The 22,490-nt window shown below is 34.4% G+C and overlaps 4 protein-coding genes across 9 annotated transcripts in view; all 4 read right to left on the bottom strand.

The window, feature by feature from the left end:
- On the bottom strand, positions 1-2,251 carry LOC114415272 (FBD-associated F-box protein At5g18780-like). 2 transcript variants are annotated; one of them, XM_028379880.1, is made up of 3 exons: positions 2,049-2,251; positions 962-1,916; positions 1-476 (listed from the first exon to the last, which is right to left on the bottom strand). In XM_028379880.1, exons 2-3 carry the CDS (start codon positions 1,877-1,879, stop codon positions 468-470), a joined length of 927 nt encoding a protein of 308 aa, XP_028235681.1. In that variant the 5' UTR covers positions 1,880-1,916; positions 2,049-2,251; the 3' UTR covers positions 1-467. The 2 variants fall into 2 exon arrangements, with proteins under 2 accessions (XP_028235681.1, XP_028235680.1); XM_028379879.1 differs by having other exon boundaries at positions 1-495; positions 2,049-2,250.
- Positions 2,252-3,199: 948 nt separating this feature from the next.
- Positions 3,200-10,161, bottom strand: LOC114415274 (GATA transcription factor 24-like). Its single transcript, XM_028379881.1, has 10 exons — positions 9,630-10,161; positions 7,625-7,711; positions 7,402-7,535; positions 6,392-6,502; positions 6,155-6,266; positions 5,596-5,655; positions 4,626-4,694; positions 4,467-4,541; positions 4,217-4,297; positions 3,200-4,033 (listed from the first exon to the last, which is right to left on the bottom strand). The coding sequence occupies exons 1-10, from the start codon at positions 9,888-9,890 to the stop codon at positions 3,968-3,970; spliced, it is 1,056 nt and encodes a 351-aa protein (XP_028235682.1). The 5' UTR covers positions 9,891-10,161; the 3' UTR covers positions 3,200-3,967.
- A 2,286-nt stretch (positions 10,162-12,447) lies between these two features.
- LOC114415271 (GATA transcription factor 25-like) lies at positions 12,448-18,275 on the bottom strand. Its single transcript, XM_028379878.1, has 7 exons — positions 17,720-18,275; positions 17,536-17,619; positions 17,098-17,231; positions 13,918-14,025; positions 13,642-13,747; positions 12,952-13,011; positions 12,448-12,849 (listed from the first exon to the last, which is right to left on the bottom strand). The coding sequence occupies exons 1-7, from the start codon at positions 18,050-18,052 to the stop codon at positions 12,745-12,747; spliced, it is 930 nt and encodes a 309-aa protein (XP_028235679.1). The 5' UTR covers positions 18,053-18,275; the 3' UTR covers positions 12,448-12,744.
- Positions 18,276-19,883: 1,608 nt separating this feature from the next.
- LOC114415269 (BEACH domain-containing protein B-like) overlaps positions 19,884-22,490 on the bottom strand; it is a 43,451-nt gene continuing 40,844 nt past the window's right edge. For all 5 annotated transcript variants that reach the window (XM_028379874.1, XM_028379872.1, XM_028379876.1 and 2 more), the window contains 2 exons: positions 21,573-22,341; positions 19,884-20,454 (listed from right to left, as the gene is read on the bottom strand). In XM_028379874.1, the coding sequence (XP_028235675.1) occupies positions 21,650-22,341 (692 nt within the window). In that variant the 3' untranslated portion in view covers positions 19,884-20,454; positions 21,573-21,649. The remainder of the gene's footprint in view (positions 20,455-21,572; positions 22,342-22,490) is intronic.

The following is a 22,490-nucleotide window of genomic DNA, read 5'->3' as shown; positions in this document are numbered from 1 at the left end:
TAACCAAATGTCCAAATAGACTAAGTATATTTCAAAATCAAAAGTACCATATAACAGAAACTCAAAAGTAAGTAAGATGAACATTAGTGCCTCAATTTCAATAATTAGTTTGAGACTGATTTTAATACATCTACAATTTGTTTCTCTACCAAAAGAACTTGCAATCTATCCACTAATAATTAGTCATAAACAGATGAACTAAGGGAAACAGAAACACGGAAGGAAGTAAAAGCCAAACCAATTACAATAATTCACATTTCATCTTGCGAAATCTATCATGTCAACTTTTGCTGATGGCGAGTTTTGAAGCAAAAAATCCACTATCCCATCAGGCATAGGCGGTGGAGATGGTTTCAATGCTGCTTTCCACGACTTGGCAGCTTTCAGTCTCATGGAAAATATAGGTGAGAGTGGTTTCAGTTCCACTTTCAAAGACTTCAAGTTACCCAAGCAAGGGAGTTTAATCTTCAACAACTCTGGAATTAAGAAGAGAACCTAAGCAACGAGGGTTGAGGAAAATTAGAAACAAGTTACTGCAAACGAAAAAAAATAACAATAAAGTAATAATAAAGCCTTAGAACATGCTTATGCTCTATTTAGATAAAGTTCTCCAAAAGTACTGATAGCAAAAGAAAATAAAAAAAGGTAAAATGAATTGAGCTTTTCTGGTAAGCTAAAATCAACTAATGCACTTAATTTTCATAGAAACTCTCTTATCTAACTTTTCCAAAAGCTGAAGTACACAAGTTAATTTTAGCTTGGGTGAGAAACTAAGTGCATGGTCCGAACCAAATGTGCAACGTGCATCATCACCCTCTCTCGATGTTTACCAGAAGCAATGTGAAGTAGCTTCTGCATCAATTGAACCTACTGAATTGATTTTTTTATTGTTGATGTGGAATGGTGGTTTACGTAGAAATTAATCTATCTAAACATAGCCTTAGTTAAGGTGTATATATACCTGAAGAGTACTTGCAGAGACTGTCAATGATTTCACATTGGCAAGCTCTAACAGCCAACTCAACAGAATCAAAGGAGACTCCAACGAAGTCGACCAGATTTCCGCATCAATACTCACTCTTTCGAGCGAAGAAAGATTGCTCCCAAGCAGTTGCTGATAAGGTGCACCGGTGAAAGCAAAAGCGCAAAGATTCGGCGTAGACAGCACAATTTTGTAAAAATCCCCCGACTGATCAGACCGCATAGTCAAACTCACAAGCGTAGCACTCGAAATGCAGAGAATTCTCGCATCCTTCACAGTGCAATAGTCAATAGTCAAATCACACAACCTACGGCAAGCATAAAACGGTTCAGCCATGTCATCATCATCATCATCGCCTTTACAGAAGGTGAAGTGCTGAAGATGCAAGGTGGTTAAGGCCGTGAGATTCAGCGATTTCGGAAACAGCGTGCTGCCGTAGATGTAACCTCTAGGGCAAACGGAGAGCTTGAGAGAGGTCAAAGTCTGGCACGAGAAAACGCACTGGGGAACGTCGCGGATGTCGCACTTGACGGAGATTCCTAACTGGCGGACGTTGTGGGAAACGGCGTATTTGACGATCCGTTTGAGGAGCTGCGGCTCGATGCAGCCGTGGCGCTCGAAATCGAGTTTGAGGAGTGCGAGCGAGGCGTCGCGGAGGGAGAGGAGGCGCGAGACGAATTTGGTGAAACCCTTGAAAGTCCAGAAGTCGGAGGAGTGCAGAATTAGGGTTGGAAGACGCTTCCAGAGGTCCTTCCATCGAGTCGACAACACGCAGGTTCTTACGGCGTGTTTGGCGTTCAGGAATGTTAGTATGTGGAGGAGAACGCATTCGGGTAAGTCGCTCAGTCTGTCTTCTTCGTTTCTGCTCTCGCTGTGGCTGCGCTTTCTCCGTTTCATCTTACTCGTGCGCTAGATTACGCCTTCGGAGAAGAATCTGAGCGTGAAAGAAATAGAGAAATGGAAATGAGAAATTAGGAATACCTGATGGTTGAGAACATGTTTGAAAATACGTTGCAAAATTACGTTTGAAGAAAAAATAATTTGATTAACGGATCACGAGTTTTACATTGGAATAACCGTACTTTGCAGTATTTTTAACTGCAAAACTTCTTAGTTGTGAGCGATTCGAAGAAGGGAATGAAATGGAGGTGTTATGAACCCTGTTTGGCGTTGGTTCGGAACGGAAGGAACGCGGATAGCAATTGTTGTTGCGTTTCGTTTTCGGGTTGATGGTTTTAATTTCGCGCGGACGGGTAGGGTGGGGTGGGGTGGGGTTTTTAATTGCGCGGTGTGGTGTTCGTTGGCGTTGGTGCCAATAAAATTGTTTTTCAAAGAAATTTGGGTTCCTTGCTATTGAGACTCATATGCGTTAAGTTAAATTAAGTTTCAGGGTGTTACCAAAAGAAAATAATTAAGTTTCAGGGTTGAAGTTCAACTTGTTATTACATAGAATATTGGTTGAAGAACGTGTTTGATGTAAACCCTAATTCTATTTTTCTTTTCTCCCTCACCTATGCACAAGTCCACCGGACATAAGATAGAAAAATCATAATAGTGTAATGAAGCACTTGGATGGGTAAGTTTATTGCCCGTGCAGCTGGATGATTTGGCCAGTATTTTTGTGTAGTCTTTTTTTGTTTTTCCCCACCTTATGTACAAGGATGCAAGATATCATAATCGATCTCTAACAGACAGGTTTCAGATGGAAAATCAAAAGAAAAAGAAAAACAATCGGAAAGGCATTGAGTATCAAGATGGATTGACAGTTAACAAAGGCCTCATTGAGGTTACAGTGTCTTTGACTTTGGGCACTATTTGGCACCTATCCGTGTTATATCACCCTACTAGTTTTGGGTGTGTTTCTCTTCATTCTCGGTATCTGTATAGCAAAAAGAAGACTCAGCGATAAAAAAAATAAATTATGAATATAGAAGTATCAAGACGAAATTAATTGCATATAACAATAACACTAATGAATATTGTTGTAGCCTATTTTTTTAAACCCAATGGATTGCCCAAGTCCAATGAAACATGGGGTGTGTTCCATTCGGCTGACATAACGTAATTGACAAATACTGAAACAAATTTAAAAATTTGTAAACAAAAAGTTATATTATTATTATACTCTTACCGTACAATAAATTCAGTTTGAACTTGCTCATAGTCTGGCAGCAATTAGTTGTAACTAACATGAACAGAAGTTAATAGACTTGAAGGTAGCGTAAAAATTCCAATAATTTTATTTGATTATAACTATGCTTAATATAATATCAGGCTATTGGGATATGAAGATGACAAGAATGGCAATTATTTTCGGGCACCACAACAGCAATGATAACATAAGTGTGAAAGAACATAGAGAAGACGACAACCAATATTTATTTATGTATGTACATTTGGATCTAGTCTATCTGTACTAATTAACATATCCAAATGTTCTCACCAGGAGCACAGCAGCACAAGCCTAAACTCCATCAAAGGTCGTGATTAGCACACCGTTGCGTTGATATTCAAACCAGCAACCCATCCTTGAGTGGCATAGCATAGCATATCACCGAAATTTCATCTCTAAAATGAGGGTAGCAGAACTTTGATCTCAATGAAATTATTATAGTCAGGGACAAGCAGACCGCATTTTTACAACACAGGCCCTAACTAATGAATTTTTTTATATAAACACAGAAGGAAGATCATCGGATAACATATACACAAACAATGTCTTGGCACTTATACCAGCATCAATATCGCAGACTACTACATAATTGTTAGACCGGAACAGCAGAGCTTCTTGATTGACACTTGCTAATCCGTAATCATTTCCATTTCTGAGGGCTACAATTATTCATAACCCCGAATTTCCTAATTGTCTCTGGTACGTATCACTTTCACTGCTTCTAGATCTGCATCTGATTAGTACACCAACAATATACTACAGAGGGGACCATTATATAAAACTCCTCAACTTAATGAATCACTTAGAACCTTCTAATCAAAGTTTCCTGGAATATCAATATCTGTATCTGAAGGATTAGAAAGCTCGACCAGAGGTTCCTGTTGATCAAATAAACCCCACGTAAGAGGTAACTACTCATATGCATCTTATAAAGAATTTTGTTACCTACATACTCATTATAGTTGGCTCCATTTTAAGTTTCATTGGTAAAGTGGGGCTATTTAAACCCAGATGAAGCCGCCTGTACAGTTGTGTAGGTAAGATTACTCAAATAGGAATACCTGTTCATTCTCATTTGTTGAAGAATGCCCAATTCCCAGTGGCAGAACGTTCGTAAAGTGTTCTGCAGTTTCAGGCAATTCCTGAACAAGAAAATCACCCCAATACCCATTAGACAAGTATCATAACAATTCATTAATTAGAAGCTTTCAATTTCTCAATAACAGAGAAAAGATGTTGGAATCACCCTAAATTATCTGTAAAAGAATTTCTGTGTGTGTGTGCAGAGAGAGAGACTGAGATTAAAACTACCTCATCACTGGGGTTTACAGCATGATTACTAGAACCATCCGCTGCATTGGACTTGGAAGGATCTTCAGAACTACCCTGCATACCCCACAAAAGGTTTCATGAAAATGAAAATACATTTGAACTGCTGAAAATGAATTTGCAACATGTAAAGGATTCTACTTGCTCATCATGGATGCCTGGCAATTCCCCTTCAAGCACAGAAGTAGGCTTGACATCAATAGGAGTGTCCTGCAAATACCATACAGGTTGATAGGTAAACCACCTATGTATATAGGACTATGATGTAATTAAAAGGACCTAACAGTATGCACCACAAAGATTTTCAGGTAAGGCTGTTAAAAACAACTAGTGTTCAAGTCCCAAATCAATTCAAACAACCCAACTCAAACTATAAAGTTGATTTAGTTGCTTTTCACCCTTGTTGGGGTTTAGGTTGTTTTGGAATTCTTTTGAAAAAGAACAGGTTCTGGTTAGAAATAATTTTAACCCAAATCTTCATATTGAACTACAGTGTTCAATAATAAACCTTTTACAAAGAACTAAATGAAAGTTATTATCATGTCAATGTATACTGTTCCATCTGTTTGTGGCAATCAGAAGTCTAAACTGGTGAATTTATTTATTTGTATCATCTTCACTGAAATTTAATTGCAAATGTTGATAAAAAAACATTTTATTTAGCTACAGATGTATTATTTGATATTAGTGTTGTATGAATTATCCATGCATGCCAGAATTCTTTAACTAGTAAGTTTCATCCAGATACCTTATTGAATGGGATTTTGACCTGTGATCTTTGACTTTGTTAAGAAAGGGGGAGTAACTGAATCGTAATTAGGACATCAATAACTTGACTTATGACTATATTATTATCCTATTCTAATAAATTTAATTTTCCCATCACAAAAATATGGAATTATTTTTCTTTTCCTATCCAGAAAAAAAAAAAAAAAACTTAAGATATTGCACACCCAAGAATTTACAAGTTATAATAGATCCATCACTGAAACCATTTCATTGGGAACTGATAATTAAAAATATAAGTAGAACTTATCCCCCTTCGCATTTACAATTGGCTTCCAATCAAGGAATAAATCTGGAAAAACATTAAGCTCTCTGTCTTACATACCAGATCACTTTGCTCAACAGAAAGACTCCTTCCGCCCTTACTGAGATCTCTAAGTGTGCCCTGTCAGAGTTAAGTGGATTCAGGGTAACCGAAGATATTTGCAAGGTGCAAACAGTTAATGAGATTGAGGATGCAGTGCATAAACAGGAATGCAAGGTAAAAAAGAAACACAAATTAATATTCTAACCAGCATATCATATAGTTAGAAACTAGCCACTGCTAAGGAGAAAGGGCATCTACTATAAACTCCAACCAGTTCCTCCTATACGGTTATACCATTGGGACCATAGTCCAAAGTAGTTGTCAATTATCTTTTGGAGGGGGTTATATGAAAGGGGAAAAATATTGTAAATCAGATTGTGATAATTCTACTTTTAGTTTATATGGCCTTCCTGAAGACTAGAATTTTGACATAACATGATGGTATCATTTCAACCATGTAGCTAACTCCATTTAGAGGTGAATATTTTTGTTGTTGTTGTACTTCAAATGAAATATAGAAGTTCAAGTTCACAACAAGCATTTCATCACATCCAAACTTTTTAGCACAATGACTAACCTTGTTAGCCCACATAAGGCCGCATGCATTACATAAAGTCCTTGGTCCAGCTGGCCCCCGACGCATTGCAGGAGTATTATTTTCACTGACACCACAATGGTGACATCTACGTCTAGAAGGCATGAAAAAGCAATGTGGATAATATTTACAGAAATGCAATTAAATGATACACGCAAAAGAACCACAACATTAGGATAAAATAATATATATGTAGGAAATTCAAGCTTTAAAACTCACACAGATTCAGAATGAGAAGTGCCATCTTGACCAGAACTCTGTGCAGAATCCCAATTAGATGAACCTGGGCTTTCCTTCAAGGAAGCAAACTGCCCATTCTTCCGATGCATCCTAGCAAGAATAAAAGACAGCAAAAACAGAACAGAATTTTTTTATATAAATATAGAAGAACAAATCAAACTTCAAAAACAACCTGCAATCAAATAAAACCTACAAGAAGCCCTCAAAATGGCACTCAAGTACCAACTATCAACACAAAGCATTATGTTCCTCAGTCCTTAGCTGTTGAGAAATATGCTCACTGATTTGACTTTACCTGATAACAACTCAGGCCTAATATTTCACGATAAGAAAGTTCATTGTAAAAACAATTTTAGTCAGACCAGACACAGACCCTCTTTTACATTATAAATTCTACTTATAACAAGCAAGTTCAAATATATTAGGTTCGTCCTCTTAGTCTGAATAACTTTTCTATAAGTTGCTTACCGCAGGAACATATACTGCTAGAGATGACGACATAATAAAAAAGCAAGTCTTTCTATTTTTTTAATTTTTTTTTGTGGCATTTCAATGGTGTTAGTGCTAAACAGTTTATCACTGGAACATAATGCTAGGGAATATAATAAGCAAGTGGTTTTTTTTTTTTACCTCCTTATGGATTAAAGCACATTGCTTTTCTCAACAAACACCCTTGATAATTTTTGTGAAGGGGACAAGGAATGTCTATTAAGTTAGTTTATTTCTTTTTCTAAAATAAAAAACAAATGTAAGCAACAGTCTTCTCATGAATATTATTCAGATGCCAGCGGCACAAAAATGGTGTAGACATGATATTATGTCCAAGATGCAAAACATACAAATGACTTTCAAATATCAACCACAATTATCAAGAGCATAAATGGTGAGACAATTGAGTGACCATATTGTTTTCACAGGCAAGTCAATTTCCATTGGACAAGAGTCATCAACTATTTGGGTGAAATGGTGCAATATGGAATTTTATTTACCTCTGTGCCACCTCTTTTCTGACGGAATACCTAATTTTCTTGTCAAAACATCTTTCCTTGCGTTTCTCACGGAACCTGACTAAGGATGCTATTCTTCGTGAAAGGTTTGAACGCTTTGGAGTATCACCCATGCCCTAGAGATTTTAGTAAAGTGCTCAAATGCAAGCATAAAAAGGCATTACGAGTTATAAAACTGATATCGTCAAGTAGATGTATACACTACCCTGTTACTTTGGTCAAATGGTTGTTCAACAGCAGGCACACTTGCCTGCACATCACGTCCTCCCAAAAGCAGCAAGACAGCTTGCACCTGCAATGTTAAATTTGATCACCAAGCATTCCTCAGTTATCATCCTTGTTGAAAAACCACCTTAATTGTGGTCACCCGAAGGTAAAAAGGGGTGTCTTGAAGGCCCGTATCGTGACAGTAGCGGTGGGCAAAAAAAGGACGTATTGAAGTCGGTTAGAGATAATGCCGACATAGAATACATATATAACTGGGAAGTAAAATAACCTTACAAGTCAATTTTATAAATTTGAGTTAGGTTAAAAACCCATATTCTAACAATCCTTTTGAATAATTTAGAAGTAAATAGATATAATTTAAATGCAGGTTGCCTTGTAACTTTATTCTATGATATTGGTTAATCTTCTATGTTTTATCATTCCATTTTAAATTACAAGAACTCTGAACTAATTTATGATTGGTAACTTCATTGTTAATATCAAAGGTTTGTTTATAACTTCTCTGTCTTGCCATGTGAACATTAAGAGCATTTTAATGGAAGAATTGTTTTTAGATTATTTTTTATAGGTCTCATGATACCACATAAGATAAGAACTTTTATCATGTTTACTTTACTGATAAAATTCAATTTGGATTTTTGGATTTTACTTGCACATAAAAGAAAAATAAGATCTTTCTTTTCCCTCAAACGACATTAAAAAATAATACTTTTTTGACAAAAGTAAAATTCTTGAGAGTTCTTTTCTTAGAATTCAACTTTCCGCATGAAATTTTTTTAAACAGGAATAGTAATAGATCTGATGGATAGAAATTCTTGAGCTCAATAATTTGTATTAAAGATACTCTAATTAAGCTTAAAAGATGACACACTTTTAATATATTCTTTTATTGATTAAAATTTATGTGAGACCCATCAAATAAAGATTAAGATTTAGTGGAATTCATATCATTTAATGAGACTTACATGAATTTTATTTGATAGTGTATTGTTAGCATGAAGCACATATTGCAATACAAATGTCAAACACTAAAACACAACTAAAGTATAAAACATAAAACACAAGAATATATATATATATATATATATATATATATCAAGTTGTTAAGTTTTATTATATTCATATGATAATAAAGCTCAAAAGAAGGTAGGAAGACCGGTCATATTTCACTATACAAGAACTTTATCTCTTTACATAAAGAATATAAATAAAACAATGTGATAAGTTCTTTAAAAAAGTCTAAAAAAACCAAGAAAAATCATCATTGAAAAGAAAAATTTAAACAAATAACTTGCAAATTTAATTTTTAGGTTGGTTTTTTAAAAGAAAAATATTTTAAAAAAATGTGTCTAACGTATGTCTGACATATGTTCGAGCAGTGTCAAAACAAAACAAAAAAATGAAAACTACAAAAACGTGCCTGATACGTGTTCGTCACATGTTGGTGTCTGACATGTCCTTTAACCGGTGTGTCCGTTGTTCATAGATTTCTTCTGAGCTTAATTTATTTTATATTCTCTCATCAGTCATGCTAAGTTAAAATTTCAAATCCTTAAAGTATTCGTTATGGGAATAATACTCAAAAGATGAAAACACACGCTAGTAGGCTACATCTATTGTATCTATTGTTCCTATTATTAAGCCTTGCAAAATCAAACCCATGCCCCGCATAGTATCATTCATTTTGCATTACCACAAAAATAAGATTAGATAAAACTACTATGTTGATTGAATTTTACTTGACCGTGTACGGCTTCATTAATTATCTCTGCTTTGAATATATTGGCAATCAGCATGCCACTTAGCCTTTAATTTAATACAACCTTGTGTTAATTTTACACTAGTAGTAAAACTTAACAGTTAACAACACTCCCCATCCCCCTCAATTTGTTAAATTTAACGAAATCTATACAACAATCATAGCATAATAAAAAATAAAAAAAACTTCAAAGTACGAGAACTTTCCAAGAAAGTAAAATTACCTTCTGAGGAGTGATAGCGGGAAAGACATAAACCTCGCCCTCGAAAGAAAGAGTGAGCTCGCTAGTTCTGGAAGGCATAGCCACTACCGCTTCATGATTTACACTCGCCGCGGCATTAGCAGCAACGTTCACTGAATTAACATTCGCATCCTCCAAGTCATCCATAGCGTCATCATCACCGCCGTCGTCGTCGTCGTCATCGTCGTCGACGGGTATAGCAGGGTCCTCGAACTGCAGAGGCTGCGGATTCACGGTCGCCATCGATTCCTCCACGCGCCTGTCGGAAACCCTAATTTGGGAGGCGGTGATGCATGGTTTACGTGACGGAAATTGGAAGCGTGAAAATAAGTTTGGGAATTCGTGGGAGAAAGAGAGAGCAGAGAAGTGAATGAAATGGAGAGGGGATGTGTTTCCTGGAACGCACTCAAGTTGGTTTGACGGCGTGAGCGTGTCGTGAATGGAAAGTTGTTTCTCCTTTAAGAACAAATAAAGGACAAGTATTAGTAGGAGTTAGTTATTATCCATTGTGATAAGGTTAAGGCAGTGAGCCTAGGTACTACTTCTCAAGTTAACGGTTCGCTAGCTGAGTGCTGACAAATAAGTTAGGGAATTAATTAATAATTGCTGAATGGGAATGCCGGAAATAACAGCTGAAATAAATCATAAAATAATAATTAAATTTCATATAAATAATTTTTTTTTAATAAATTTTAATCAATCATTAAAAATATATGCTATGAAATTATTAATTCTAAGCAACACTACTTAATTCTCTAGACGATGACATCAAGTTATACTTACATAAGTATCGTTGTTTACATAAATAATATGTTTCATAAATATTTTAGAATATATAAAATTATGTGAAGAATTTATTTTAATAATCTTAACATTAAAGAGAAATTTTGTATGAAGTATTTAAATTTATGTAAAATTATAAGATCCATGAAATTAAGATAAAAATTTAATTTAACTTACTAGTTACTATACATTATAAATATTCACTGAGAGTTAAAAAAGAGTGTCAAGAGGATGCCGTTTATAGAGTCTTGCTACCGTTCCTCTTTAATTCACTAGCAATTTACCAAATATCCTTGATAAACGTGTTTGTTAGTATATAAGATTATAAAACAACATTAAAAATAGTGTTGAAAATTGTTGTGTTATCATTTTTATAGTTGTGGATTTCAGTGATGATGTAACGTGTGACGGTCTGGTCTGAGAATGATTGGAAGTGGGAACCAACCATTTATAGATAGTTCGTGGGATGAATATTATGATGTTGTATTGGAATCTGCTTTCTGGTTCATTGGTCTCTTGGATTCTATTTGTGTCATTTTCTCTTGATTAAAAAACCTATAATTATTGTTGCACTTACTATTTTAGATGTTTACTACAATACAATTATGCCATTTGCATTTATGAAACACAGCAAAATCCGAAGATATAATCATTTAGACATGTAGCAAAATTAGAACATATAAATAAGTATAAAAAAAAAAAGGTAGATTGATGTATAATTGGATTATAATATATATTAATGTAAAGTAACATATGTATCCATTAATATTAATATTTCACCAAAAAATTATTTATCCATAATTCCATAAATGTATAATTGGAGTGTATTTTATTTTATTGACGGCTGCATTACTTTACCAGCATCTGTCGGTATAATAGCCGTAGAAAGTAGCATCTTTTGTTTGGACTTTGGACAGTCCAGCAGAGAAAGTATAAACATTCCTTTACAAAATCTTTATATTAGTTTGAAAAAGACACCACATTTAATTCCCATATTGTAAAAATATTATGTATAAAAGTTTTATATTTAAAATAGTTTAAAATAAACCCTAAATATTAATTATTTAAGTGTTTTCTAGAGACAGGTTTACTGCACAAAATAACTTAAAAGTCCTAACGTATAACATTTTTTACACTTTACTATGTGTTTTTTAAAAAAAAAAATACAAAGTGTATCTTTAAAAAAACAAAAGCAACACAGTCTGCACTATTACATAGAAATACAAGCGTATCAGATGAGAGCGTGAAAAAAGTAATCTTGATTATTTAATTAAACTAGATGGTCAAGATTATTTTTAACCACTAGTCGTCTTTTTTTTTTTTTAGGGAACACAATAATCTTTACTATTCACATGGGATAATATGATCAGGAATTCATTTATATATTAGTGTAAATAAGGATAAATGGGGGTAAGGGTGAGCCCCTCAAATTTTTTATTTTATACTAAATTTTAAATAATGAAATAGCAAGAAGACAAAGTGATCACATATATACCCACCCTGTTACTAGCATAGGTACTTGTTTAGAAATTACCCACTGAGTAAAAAAATCTATAGATATCCATGAATGCTTTCTAAAAAAAATAAAAATAAAAATAAAAAATCAAAGAAATTGTAAGCTCCATACACATGCTGCAAATATCACTATAAATTTATAAATTAAAAAATTATTGTCATTTTTTAAAACAAAAATAGTTTAAATCCGTACCAATAATCCCAAACGTTTGATGATTCTTTATTACTTTGTCCAATGCGACTATACTGTCATCTTTACTAGTCTAACGACTAAAACCATAACCTCGTGTCTTTTATTCAATCTTAAAATTAGGTTTCGAAAACATCAATTCCATCGCTAACATCTTTGCCTAAGCTTTGGTTAAAAAGTTCAAAATTGTACGAAGCAGGGCTCGATCCCAACATATACACATTCCAAAATAAAAAATAGGGACGTGGAAAAAATTTTCACCAGAACTATTGCATGTCGTTGCGCACATTTTTCACGAGACAAACCACTGTATGAGGATCAAGTTCATTTCAAATTCCAGTTTATACATTCATAGATAAACAGTTAATGCAACTGTCCGAGAGTATAGGAATAGATCTCTTGTATTCGATCAAGTCATTCCAAATTCCAGTTTGTACAGTCATAGATAAACAGTTTAATGCAACTGATCAGAGAGTATAGAAATAGACCTCTCTTGTATTGACGAGAGCTTTGCTATATACTGTACATTCTATAGGTCAAACTGAATGGAATTACTAAAAACCTGCGAATGTCACAGTCAAGGACTTGCATTTCCTGTGAGTGGAAAACTCAACGATCAGATACCAAAGCTTTGTTATCATTAACAAGATTGTTATGTTGTGCAGGGATGCCACTCCGACAGTCAAAGTCATTATTATTACTGCCCTCATCAACCTGGTCATCAGATGCAAAAGAAAAAAAAGGATGCATTTGTTACCATACAGGCAGACAGAGTAAAAGATAACCCGGTATAATAATTAATTAATGAAAACATACCTGCTCAGGTGGTGCAAGAGAGTGTTCCTGGTTTCTCTTAGAAAGATCCCTCAAAGTGCCCTGCAAAATTGCAGTGTCAGAGGGACTAATGAACAATCTTATTCAGAATTACTGAATTTAGCAAATTTCAGATAGACAGTTGGGCAAATTTGAATATAAAGCTCACAAGAATATAATCGCACCTTCCTTGGCATGCTTTGAAATGGGAAGGAAAGGAAATTAAATTAATATAGGATGTCTCTAAGAAGAAAATAGTATAATACTATAGAGCAAAAGAATTGTGAGAGAGATCAGTGTAGAAGAATAGGACTTGATGTAGAGCCCACTCCTAAGTCATAACAAGCAGACAAGGCAGAGTCTTGGCTTTAAATGAGTTCTGGGTCTCACCCAGCTTATATGGGACTCATTCCTACATCAATCCCATCTGGCCAGAAAGAGTGATGTCATAAAATACCAAGGGTTTAACCTATAGCACTTGAGAAATAGAGGAAAGAATAGGAAGGAGATGCAAAAGATAGCCAAAAGTGAGTGTCGGTTAGAAGAGTAAATTTTGCATTTTTTAATTTCAATAGCTTTAGATAGATTAACATACAAGTACAGAAAATAGAAAACAACATGAACCGACTACCCCCCCAAAAAAATAAAATAATATATATATATATATATATATATACACGGAGAAATACTTACCCTATTTGCCCAAAAAAGCCCACAAGCATTGCAAAGTGACCTTGGACCAGATGGCCCCCTACGCATCATTGGAGTGGATTTTGAACTTATTCCACAATGTGTGCACCTATACATTCATAACCATGCAATACAAAGAGATGGTAAAACATCTATTGGCATATCTCAACCCAAATTGCACCACCAGAAACCCACAATCAGTCACCAAATCATATTAGGATGAAAGAAAGATTCTGATTTCTGGCTACATGATTGCATGGGTAACATGGTGAAACTTACAAGGTTTCAGATTGAACAGCATCCTGCCCTGACTCTTGATCTGAACCCCAACTATTAGTTCCATCCTGATTCTTTGATGAAGTAAATTGACCCTTATTACGATGCATCCTACATTTAAAAATCAAATAAGGAATATGCATTGATGCAAATTAAATCAAACAGCTAAAATGGTGAGCAATAAGAATAAAATGTGGAACATAGATGATGTGCAATAGTCCAAGGGAAGATGTGAGGTTCTTCATTTGATAGCATTAATTAAATATGAAACAACAAGTGCCCAAAAAGGTTCTTGCTGATAAAAACGAAGCAATTTTTTAAAATAATGCAACCATGTACATACCAATACACACACACACACACCCATGGCTATAGCAACAAAAATCTCAGTGTCCAAAATTTAGCCATTCACTGGAGCATAGATATCCAACTTGCTGGCAGAGGATGCTGTTGAAGCATGCATTATATTTGAAATCTTGTTGTCATATGGAAAGGGGAAGCAAAAACATAAAAGCACTAATGCCAATTTCATCTTAAATGTATTAAGGTCAAAATTTGTCAAACAATAATAACAAAGTAAGAAACAAATAAAGTAGTTAATGGAAGAACATGGCTGGGAGTGAGTCAAGTGACTACCCCCAAAAACGCTGTAGAGGCATTGTTGATTATAGAATGGCCGCTACAGCAAACATAGCAGCTGCAATGGAAAGATTCAAGAATTTTTAAAAATTAATAGTGCAAGTATATTTTTTTTTGGAAGGCAGAAAATATATATATTATTAATCAGAAACACAGCAGCACCAGAGGTACTGCTGGTGACATATACATAAGTATAGTGCAAGTATATTTATCCTTTATACCAAGAAAAAAAAAAAAACAGCAAACGAAGTTTCAATTCTCAAAATTTAGTGCACTTATCAATTATCCTAGTTAACTTATTAATTATCCAAGTGAATAAGTCATAAAATAAAAACATAAAATACAGTAATGAAAGTCTACCAAGCAGAATTAAATAAAAGGAAATACACTTATTATCCCCTAAAAAAAGACAGTGTAATCAATTACAAAACACAAAAAAACAGTAATGTAAAACAACACATCTTTTCCCTTGCAGTCACTGTCTACTTGAAAGGTAGAAAGCAGAAAGAAAAGTTCAGAAGACAGTGTGGTGCAAATCAGAGGAAGGAGTGCCATGCGTTTCAGCTACCAAGAGCTATTGTGGCATTCTGCACCATAACAGCAAAACACTCCAATACATTTGGGAGCAAAGAGGCTCCACTCCGGTAGGGCAATTACAGTCACACAGGCCACTATTAACTACTTCAGAAACCTATTATGCATGGATACTCCAAAATTAGTGAAGTATCTGTACAGTTTTACTATACAATACCAATACTTGTCAATATAACAGCATTCATATATCTGGCATATCTCTATTTTTTTACGTAAATGTGTTCACTACCTGCAATGTTTTGGTATAAAATAAATCTAAGATACAGATTCAACTGATGTTCTCACTTACCACTCTCGAATCATATTTCCACTCTTGAAATCATATCTAACTAAAATCATGCATATAATGTAAAGTTTCTCCTTATTACATGGGGGAAGAATTAGAACACATGGGACTTGTATGGCAACAATCATAAGCAGGCGAATTGTATTTTACATACATTATTATATATTTTATTTAGAGGGCGAGCCCTGGTGCAGCGGTAAAGTTGTGCCTTGGTGACTTGTTGGTCATGGGTTCAAATCCGGAAACAGCCTCTTTGCATATGCAAGGGTAAGGCTGCTTACAACATCCCTCCCCCATACCTTCGCATAGCGAAGAGCCTCCGGGCAATGGGGTACGAAGTTTTTTATTATATATTTTATTTGATATATCCTGTCATGCCCATATCTTAATTTTTAAAAAAATTATTTTACTTGCATGTCGTATTGGTATTGGATACTTGTACTGGTACACATGCAACATAGCTTGAAACAAAACCCTTTCAATCCTCAGATTTTGAAATACCTTCATTGTAAAAAACACACATTTAAAGTACAATGGAATTGGTTTGGCATATATCTCAGAACCGATATACTTGTTTCAACTTTGAAGAAAAATATTTGAAAGTATCGGTTTTTACAATATGAATATAGGTTTTTACAATATTTAAATGTACCATATAAAATTCATATTGTCAACGCTGAGCCTTTCTCCTTTATTGCCTTCCTCCACCGCTCCAAATCCCATTGTCACAAACCCCATCACAAAATCAGTGAAGCTGTAGATCCACCATGCCTCCACACCTACCAAGGCTAACCCCACAGTCGGCTTCTTCTATCTCCTTCCTTCACTCTCTCAATCAGTAGCCAAGATTGGCCATCGCTGCAACGACCACACTATAATGCTCTCCTCTCGCCCCCGTGGGCATCGCAAGAGCGTCTTCCTTGAGTGTTTGAATGAGAATACGCGAAAGGGATGGACAATAATTGGGAGATCAAGCCACGTGACTTATTAAAATTGAATTTTAATCTCATCCATTAAACTTTTTTAACTGTGATCTAAGGGCTAAAACTGATTCTCATTTCTCATTATAAGATGTGTTCTCATTTGAAACATCCCCTGCCCTAAATAAAATAAAATAAATAAAACACCCGGGTGACAGGAGTGAATTACAAGAACAAAAACATCGTTAAATTTATACAAAAACAAATTAAATTAGAGTGAAAAATAATGCACAGCATTAAATTTATCAAATCTTTAACGGTCTTCTTTGTCAATTAAAAGTTTGCTAGGTATCAGTTTCCATTATTATTGCTGCATAGCATAACAAAATGAAACATAAATCAGGAACCAGTCCTACAACTTCCGCTATACAAAAGTGCTGGCTGTTGTATACTGCACTTTAGAGATTACTCCACGTCAACCTAATCCTTCAAAATATACATCGTAGATTGATCTGAGTTCTTCACACGGTAAAACTACAAAACCTCTACATTCATGATAAGATGATGCTTTTTACAAAGCACATATTATTCTTGGCTCTTTACCATACTGATCAATAATATAATATACCTAGTAACACGCTTAAGATATAAATGGTTTGAGAAACAAAGAAATGCAAAATATCTTGATATAATTTAAGTTCAACATTCCAACTGCAAATAGAAAGCTTACTATCAGATTCAAACCTGAGTGCAACTTCTTGACGTACACTATATCTAACTTTCTTATCAAAGCACCGCTCTTTCCTCTTCTGACGAAACCTATTCAATGACGCTGCTCGCTGTGGTAGACTACATTTTGCAGGATATTCCTCCTCACCCTACATCCATCATCAACAAACAAACAATTAATTAGAAAATACCTTCACAAAGATCCGTTTGAATAAACTAACTGCTCCAAGCACTTACACAGGACAAAAATATAAGAAAGTAAAATGAATTGAGCGTCTCTCGTATAAGTTAAAATCAACTTACACATTTTAACTTTTACAGAAGCTTTCTCATCTAACTTGTCTAAATATTAAGGTGATACGTTAATTTTAACTTTGAATAAGTTCCAATTTATTTTCCCTTCTTAATTTCTGAGATGTTTAAGCCTAAAATTCTCTAAGCATCCAAACATACAGTCTGATTTTGAGATGATAGCTCCGCACATTGCGAACCCGAAGTTAGTTCATTTCCTCCCAACAGCAACAACACTGCTTGAACCTGAAACGGCGCCGTCGTAACAGTGAAGAAAAGAAGAAGCATAAATTAGTTCATTCTTAAAAGAGACAGTGATTATAAAAGAGAAGAAGAAAAAAAGTGCCTTATCAGGTGTAACAGCGTCGAAGACATAGACTTGGCCGCGAAACGAGAGCGTGAGCTGGCTAGAATCGTTGATAGAGATTTCAAGGGGCGGAACGGCGGAAACCTCTTCGACAGTGGCGCCGCCGTCTTCTTCGATGGTGTGGGAACTGTAATGGATGTGGTGGTTGGAGACGGCGCCGTCCTCTTCGATGGTGTGGGAACTGTAATGGATGTGGTGATCGGAGGCGGCGCCGTCGTCTTCGATGGTGTGGGAACTGTAATGGATGTGGTGGTCGGAGACGGAGCCGTCGGTGTCTTCAGCGGAGACGATCTTGTTCATGGAGCCGAACATTGTTGTTGTTGGAAGGAGGGTAGAATTGGGGGTTTTCGACGCATTACATTACGCGGGTAAAGTAAAGAAACCCTAATCTTAGTTCTAACCCTAACACGGTTTGATTGAGAGGGAGTAAGAAAGAAAGAACATAACCAGAATGGGGATAACTATAAATAGTCTCAGAATGTGTTTGTTGTGTTGTGGGGTGTGAAGGCGAGCAATGTCGGAGTGAAGAGACTCGAGAGAGAGAGAATGCTGTTAAAGTGTCCCCAATGCTGTCGATATTTACGAGGCTGCCCCTCGTTAATAGTATTTCCTCCGGACTGAAATTTAAGAAATGAATAAATAAATCACACTCATAAAAAAAAGTATTACTCTTTTTTTTTGTCTTTTAAATTGTTCTATCGAAATCAAGAAATATATTAATTTTTTTCAATTCTAATAAAATAATAATAAAGTTTTCTATTTCATTTCTTTTCTCATTCCACTCCACAATATAAATTAAATGAAGATGAAAAAAAATAAGCAAGAGTATAATTAATAAAAAAATAATAAATATGATCTTGAACTTTAAAAATGACATATAAATAAAAATAAAATTTATCCAAATATCCAATAACAAAAAAAAACTGAGAGAATAGTCAATATCATTTAATTTTGATAGTCTCAATAAAAAAAATTACTAGAAATAATTCATTTCCTAAAGTCATCTACATTAATTGCAGAAGGTTGTTATAAATAAAACTTCTATTAAATAAAGAGTGTTTTTTATATTCTATCATAGTAAAAAATTAATTTAAATCTTTTATTTTGTTCCAACACATATTCAATTTTTTTTTCCTTCTATTTCAATTTGTGTAGGGAGTAGTGCCTAGTAAGTAGTAACACACTAAGATTTAATGGTTCCTTTTTTGTGTTTGCATTAAAAATTATTTTTTATATCTAAACATGTTATGTTAGTAGAGAAGTTTAAACCTATGATTTTTTTTATCCTTCTAACTTTTATGTCCTCAAAAAAATACTACTTATATATATATATATATATATATATAAATCTTTTAACTATTTCAAACTCATTAAGAAAATTAATAATATTAAATTTATTTTATTTTATTTTCCAAAATTTGTCACAAAATTGTTTACACTCATCATCTCTCTTTCTATCTAATTAATTAATGTGTCAATCTTTTTCTCTCCAATTTTATATGAGAAAATATATTTATTTTTTAATTCATAATATTTATTATAAAGTAATTAAAAATATTTTGATAAAAAAAAGTAAATTAAAAAATCTTATAAAAAAGTACAAACAAATTTGAAAAATGTGTTACATTTAAGAAAAATATCTATTGTCATATAATTTTATTTACACAACTAATATAAATGAAGATATAAAAAGAATTAGATGATTAAGAAAGAATGAAAGAAAAAGAAGATTACCGAGTTTAATTTTTCTGCTAACAAAATACATTTGCTAATAAAAAATTTGGTAACAATGATATTAAAAACTTAATTTTTGCCACGTGTTTACTACAAAGAATGGACTAATATCTAATGAATCAATTGTTTTATTTTTTCATCTTTTTCAATGATAACCGCTTTATTATGAGATTGTGTAGCTACTCGAATTGCAGATAATCGTGGACTAATATCTAATTTTAACACAAACCTGGCAAACATAAACGAGAAAAAAAGTGAGAGGGATGCATTGGCAAGGGTATGTAAGAAGCAGAAAGGTCGAAGCGGAAGTGAATTAAGAGGTTAGAATATACTGTTTTAATAAAAGAAACTACTAAAATATTCTGTTGTTTTACGAGTGATAATTCTCCGTTGCCGATATTCCCAGTCATTTGTTCTTAGTATCCTTAAATTTCATTTCATAGACATTAATTAAGTGAGCAACATCAGCAGATACAAGACATTGGCGGAGAGTTATCCTTCGCCTGTATGATAAGGCATTCAGGCCTGTCTGTACAATCCAAGTGTTACCAGAGAAAACCAAAAATAATAGCACAGGTACAATTTTAGTTCACAACACAAGAATCCTATTGAAGAATTAACGAATATAATGTACATGTATGAACAAACCCGCCAAGTCTTCACCTCCCTATAATCTAAAACATGAAAAAACTGATTCCAGGAATCTAATTGCCTCACGGAGTTTAGAAAGTAGATGATACACCACCCAGTTCTTCTATTCCACAGTACGAAAGAAGTCGATATGCTGCTTTCTATATTCAGGTAAAGCTGGTACTCACTCATCTCATCTCTGATCTCACAGAATCCACAAGCACTTCATGGGGATGATACTCAAAATTGCCAAAGGAGGAAAATGAGAAGATCATCACGTAAGTGTGATATCAGCAATTTAGCATAACCCCAAATATGTTGTCAATTGCCAGTAGGTGCAACTGTAACATCTGTAAAAGATAAAGGGTGGCAAATTCATGTAACAAATAAGTTTCCAAAGAAGTTCAGAAAAGAGATACATTCAAGGACAAACTGTCACCCATCTATTAAAATGAATTAGCCAGAGTTGTTCAGCTCCAAATATATATCTTGAAGAAAATTACGAGTTCTAAGACAAAACTTGCATTGCAAGTAGTATTGGTGTTGCTGAGCAAAAAAAAAAAGTAGTATTGGTGTCACCTCTGATTTTAACAGTTTAATTACAAGTTCTGAGACAACTTACATTAACCAATTATAACGTATAACCAATAAATTGTTAAGAACAATAGTTTGATTGATAAATGATTTTCTTATGTGGTAAATGTGTATTGAGACATTGGCTAAACATAATGTCAAGACAAAGTATATAAGTATAGGATAACCCTCACCTTATGATCTATCCTTTGAAGTTATGTTAGACCTAACTAAACTCACATTTCTAAGATTGCATCAGAGCTTATCTTAGATCCATTAAATGGGTCACCTATCATGTTATCCACGCACCAAATCCAAAAGTGTTGGGCATGAGGGAGTGTCTTGGAAAATACTCAAGTCTCACATTGACTAGAGATTGTGACAAGATAGAAAATATAAATGCAGACTGGCATTCCAAAAAAATCTCTTCACTCAACACAGTCAGCTCTCAAATAATAATTTCTACACATTTTATATGGAAAATTAAACCAAAGTATGCATCTTTGTTATTTGCAGTATAGTTCGCAAGAAGTCAACAATAGTACTTTGAAGGATAGTTTGATACCTTCCAAAGCTTTCTCAATCAATCAAGCTTAAAGGATAATTATATATAAAAAAAAAAGACCCTCAGATATTATTTGAATAAATTTAGTAATTTCTATATGTTTCCCTTTTTATCTTTAACAGAAGAAATGACTAGCAAATTGTAATAAGGAACAATAGGGTATAGGCATATTGTTAGTCATGGATAACTAAAGTGCATGGGAAGTAATCTATCGGAATTCTTATGTTATAGATAGATATAAGCATTAAGCAATCTGCAATCAAGCACAATCCTAAGTGTTGAGAAAGAAAAAAAGGAAGCAAGTAGTCATAAAATTGACGGCATTTTTACCTGAAACAGTCATCATGGAGCACCTCTAACTGTCAAAATTCCACATGCACCTTCAGCATGTATTGCTATATTTTCTGTTATGTCAGTTTTGATTTTGTACTTTTGCTGTGGCTATTTTTACGAATCTGAGGATTTTCTATTGAGTACACTAGGAGGCTTCCATCTTTTGTGCCAGCTAAGAAGCATTCTTCTGGGGTTACTGCCAGAGATGTCAAAACCTTTCCAACTCCTTGATATTTCTTAACAACTTCAAGGGTGTTCATAGAGCGAACAACAATCTGCCCCTGGTCACCTGCACCTACCAAAAACTCTCCACATCTGCTCAATTGAACAGCATTAAGGCGTCCATTGGATTCAGAGGCAGCAACATATTTTCCATTAATTGAATACAGGTGCAAACTAAGATCATCATCAGCATAAATCACAATCTGGCCACGCTGAGAGACAACTAGCTTGGTGATTGGACTGCCTGATGGATGCCGTAAGGATCTGACATATCTACCTTCTCGCAGGGTGTGGAATACACAAGTTCCATCTTTTGATCCACTAATTATAATATCAAGTTCATGACTAACATATAAACAAGTTATTATATCATCATGCCCACAAAGGATGTGGCATGGAGTTTCAATTATGACATAATTCTTACGGGGCAACTCAGATTGACTGTTGCGAATTCTCTTTTCTGCGGTTTTACCACGAAAAACTTCCCAAACCATTACTGTTGTATCATAGCTTCCAGTTGCAAGGATACTTCCATCAGATGTAACTGCAGCACAGTTATCATTCTCTAGTCAGGCAGGAGCAGAAAATAGAAGGTTCAGGGTTGAACAACACAATGCAAACAATATGTTAACAACACGCTCACTGAAAGCTGTCAAATGAGACATTTATATATAGGAAAGAAATAACAAGTAT

The sequence above is a fragment of the Glycine soja genome, chromosome 6 (assembly GCF_004193775.1).
Source record: "Glycine soja cultivar W05 chromosome 6, ASM419377v2, whole genome shotgun sequence".
Classification (NCBI taxonomy): domain Eukaryota; kingdom Viridiplantae; phylum Streptophyta; class Magnoliopsida; order Fabales; family Fabaceae; genus Glycine; species Glycine soja.
The sequence above is the reverse complement of the archived record's forward strand: the minus strand, read 5'-3'. Positions and strand labels throughout refer to the sequence as shown.

Coding starts and splice junctions, on each gene's coding strand:
- LOC114415272 (XM_028379879.1), bottom strand. CDS start 1,879: ATGAAACGGAGAAAGCGCAGCCACAGCGAGAGCAGAAACGAAGAAGAC. Junction 496..961: donor TCTCTGCAAGTACTCTTCAG/GTATATATACAC, acceptor CTCGTTGCTTAG/GTTCTCTTCTTAATTCCAGA.
- LOC114415274 (XM_028379881.1), bottom strand. CDS start 9,890: ATGGCGACCGTGAATCCGCAGCCTCTGCAGTTCGAGGACCCTGCTATA. Junction 7,712..9,629: donor CCGCTATCACTCCTCAGAAG/GTAATTTTACTT, acceptor TTAACATTGCAG/GTGCAAGCTGTCTTGCTGCT. Junction 4,695..5,595: donor CTGTTGAGCAAAGTGATCTG/GTATGTAAGACA, acceptor TGGTATTTGCAG/GACACTCCTATTGATGTCAA.
- LOC114415271 (XM_028379878.1), bottom strand. CDS start 18,052: ATGTTCGGCTCCATGAACAAGATCGTCTCCGCTGAAGACACCGACGGC. Junction 13,012..13,641: donor GGCTTTTTTGGGCAAATAGG/GTAAGTATTTCT, acceptor GCAATTTTGCAG/GGCACTTTGAGGGATCTTTC. Junction 12,850..12,951: donor CTCTTGCACCACCTGAGCAG/GTATGTTTTCAT, acceptor TCTGATGACCAG/GTTGATGAGGGCAGTAATAA.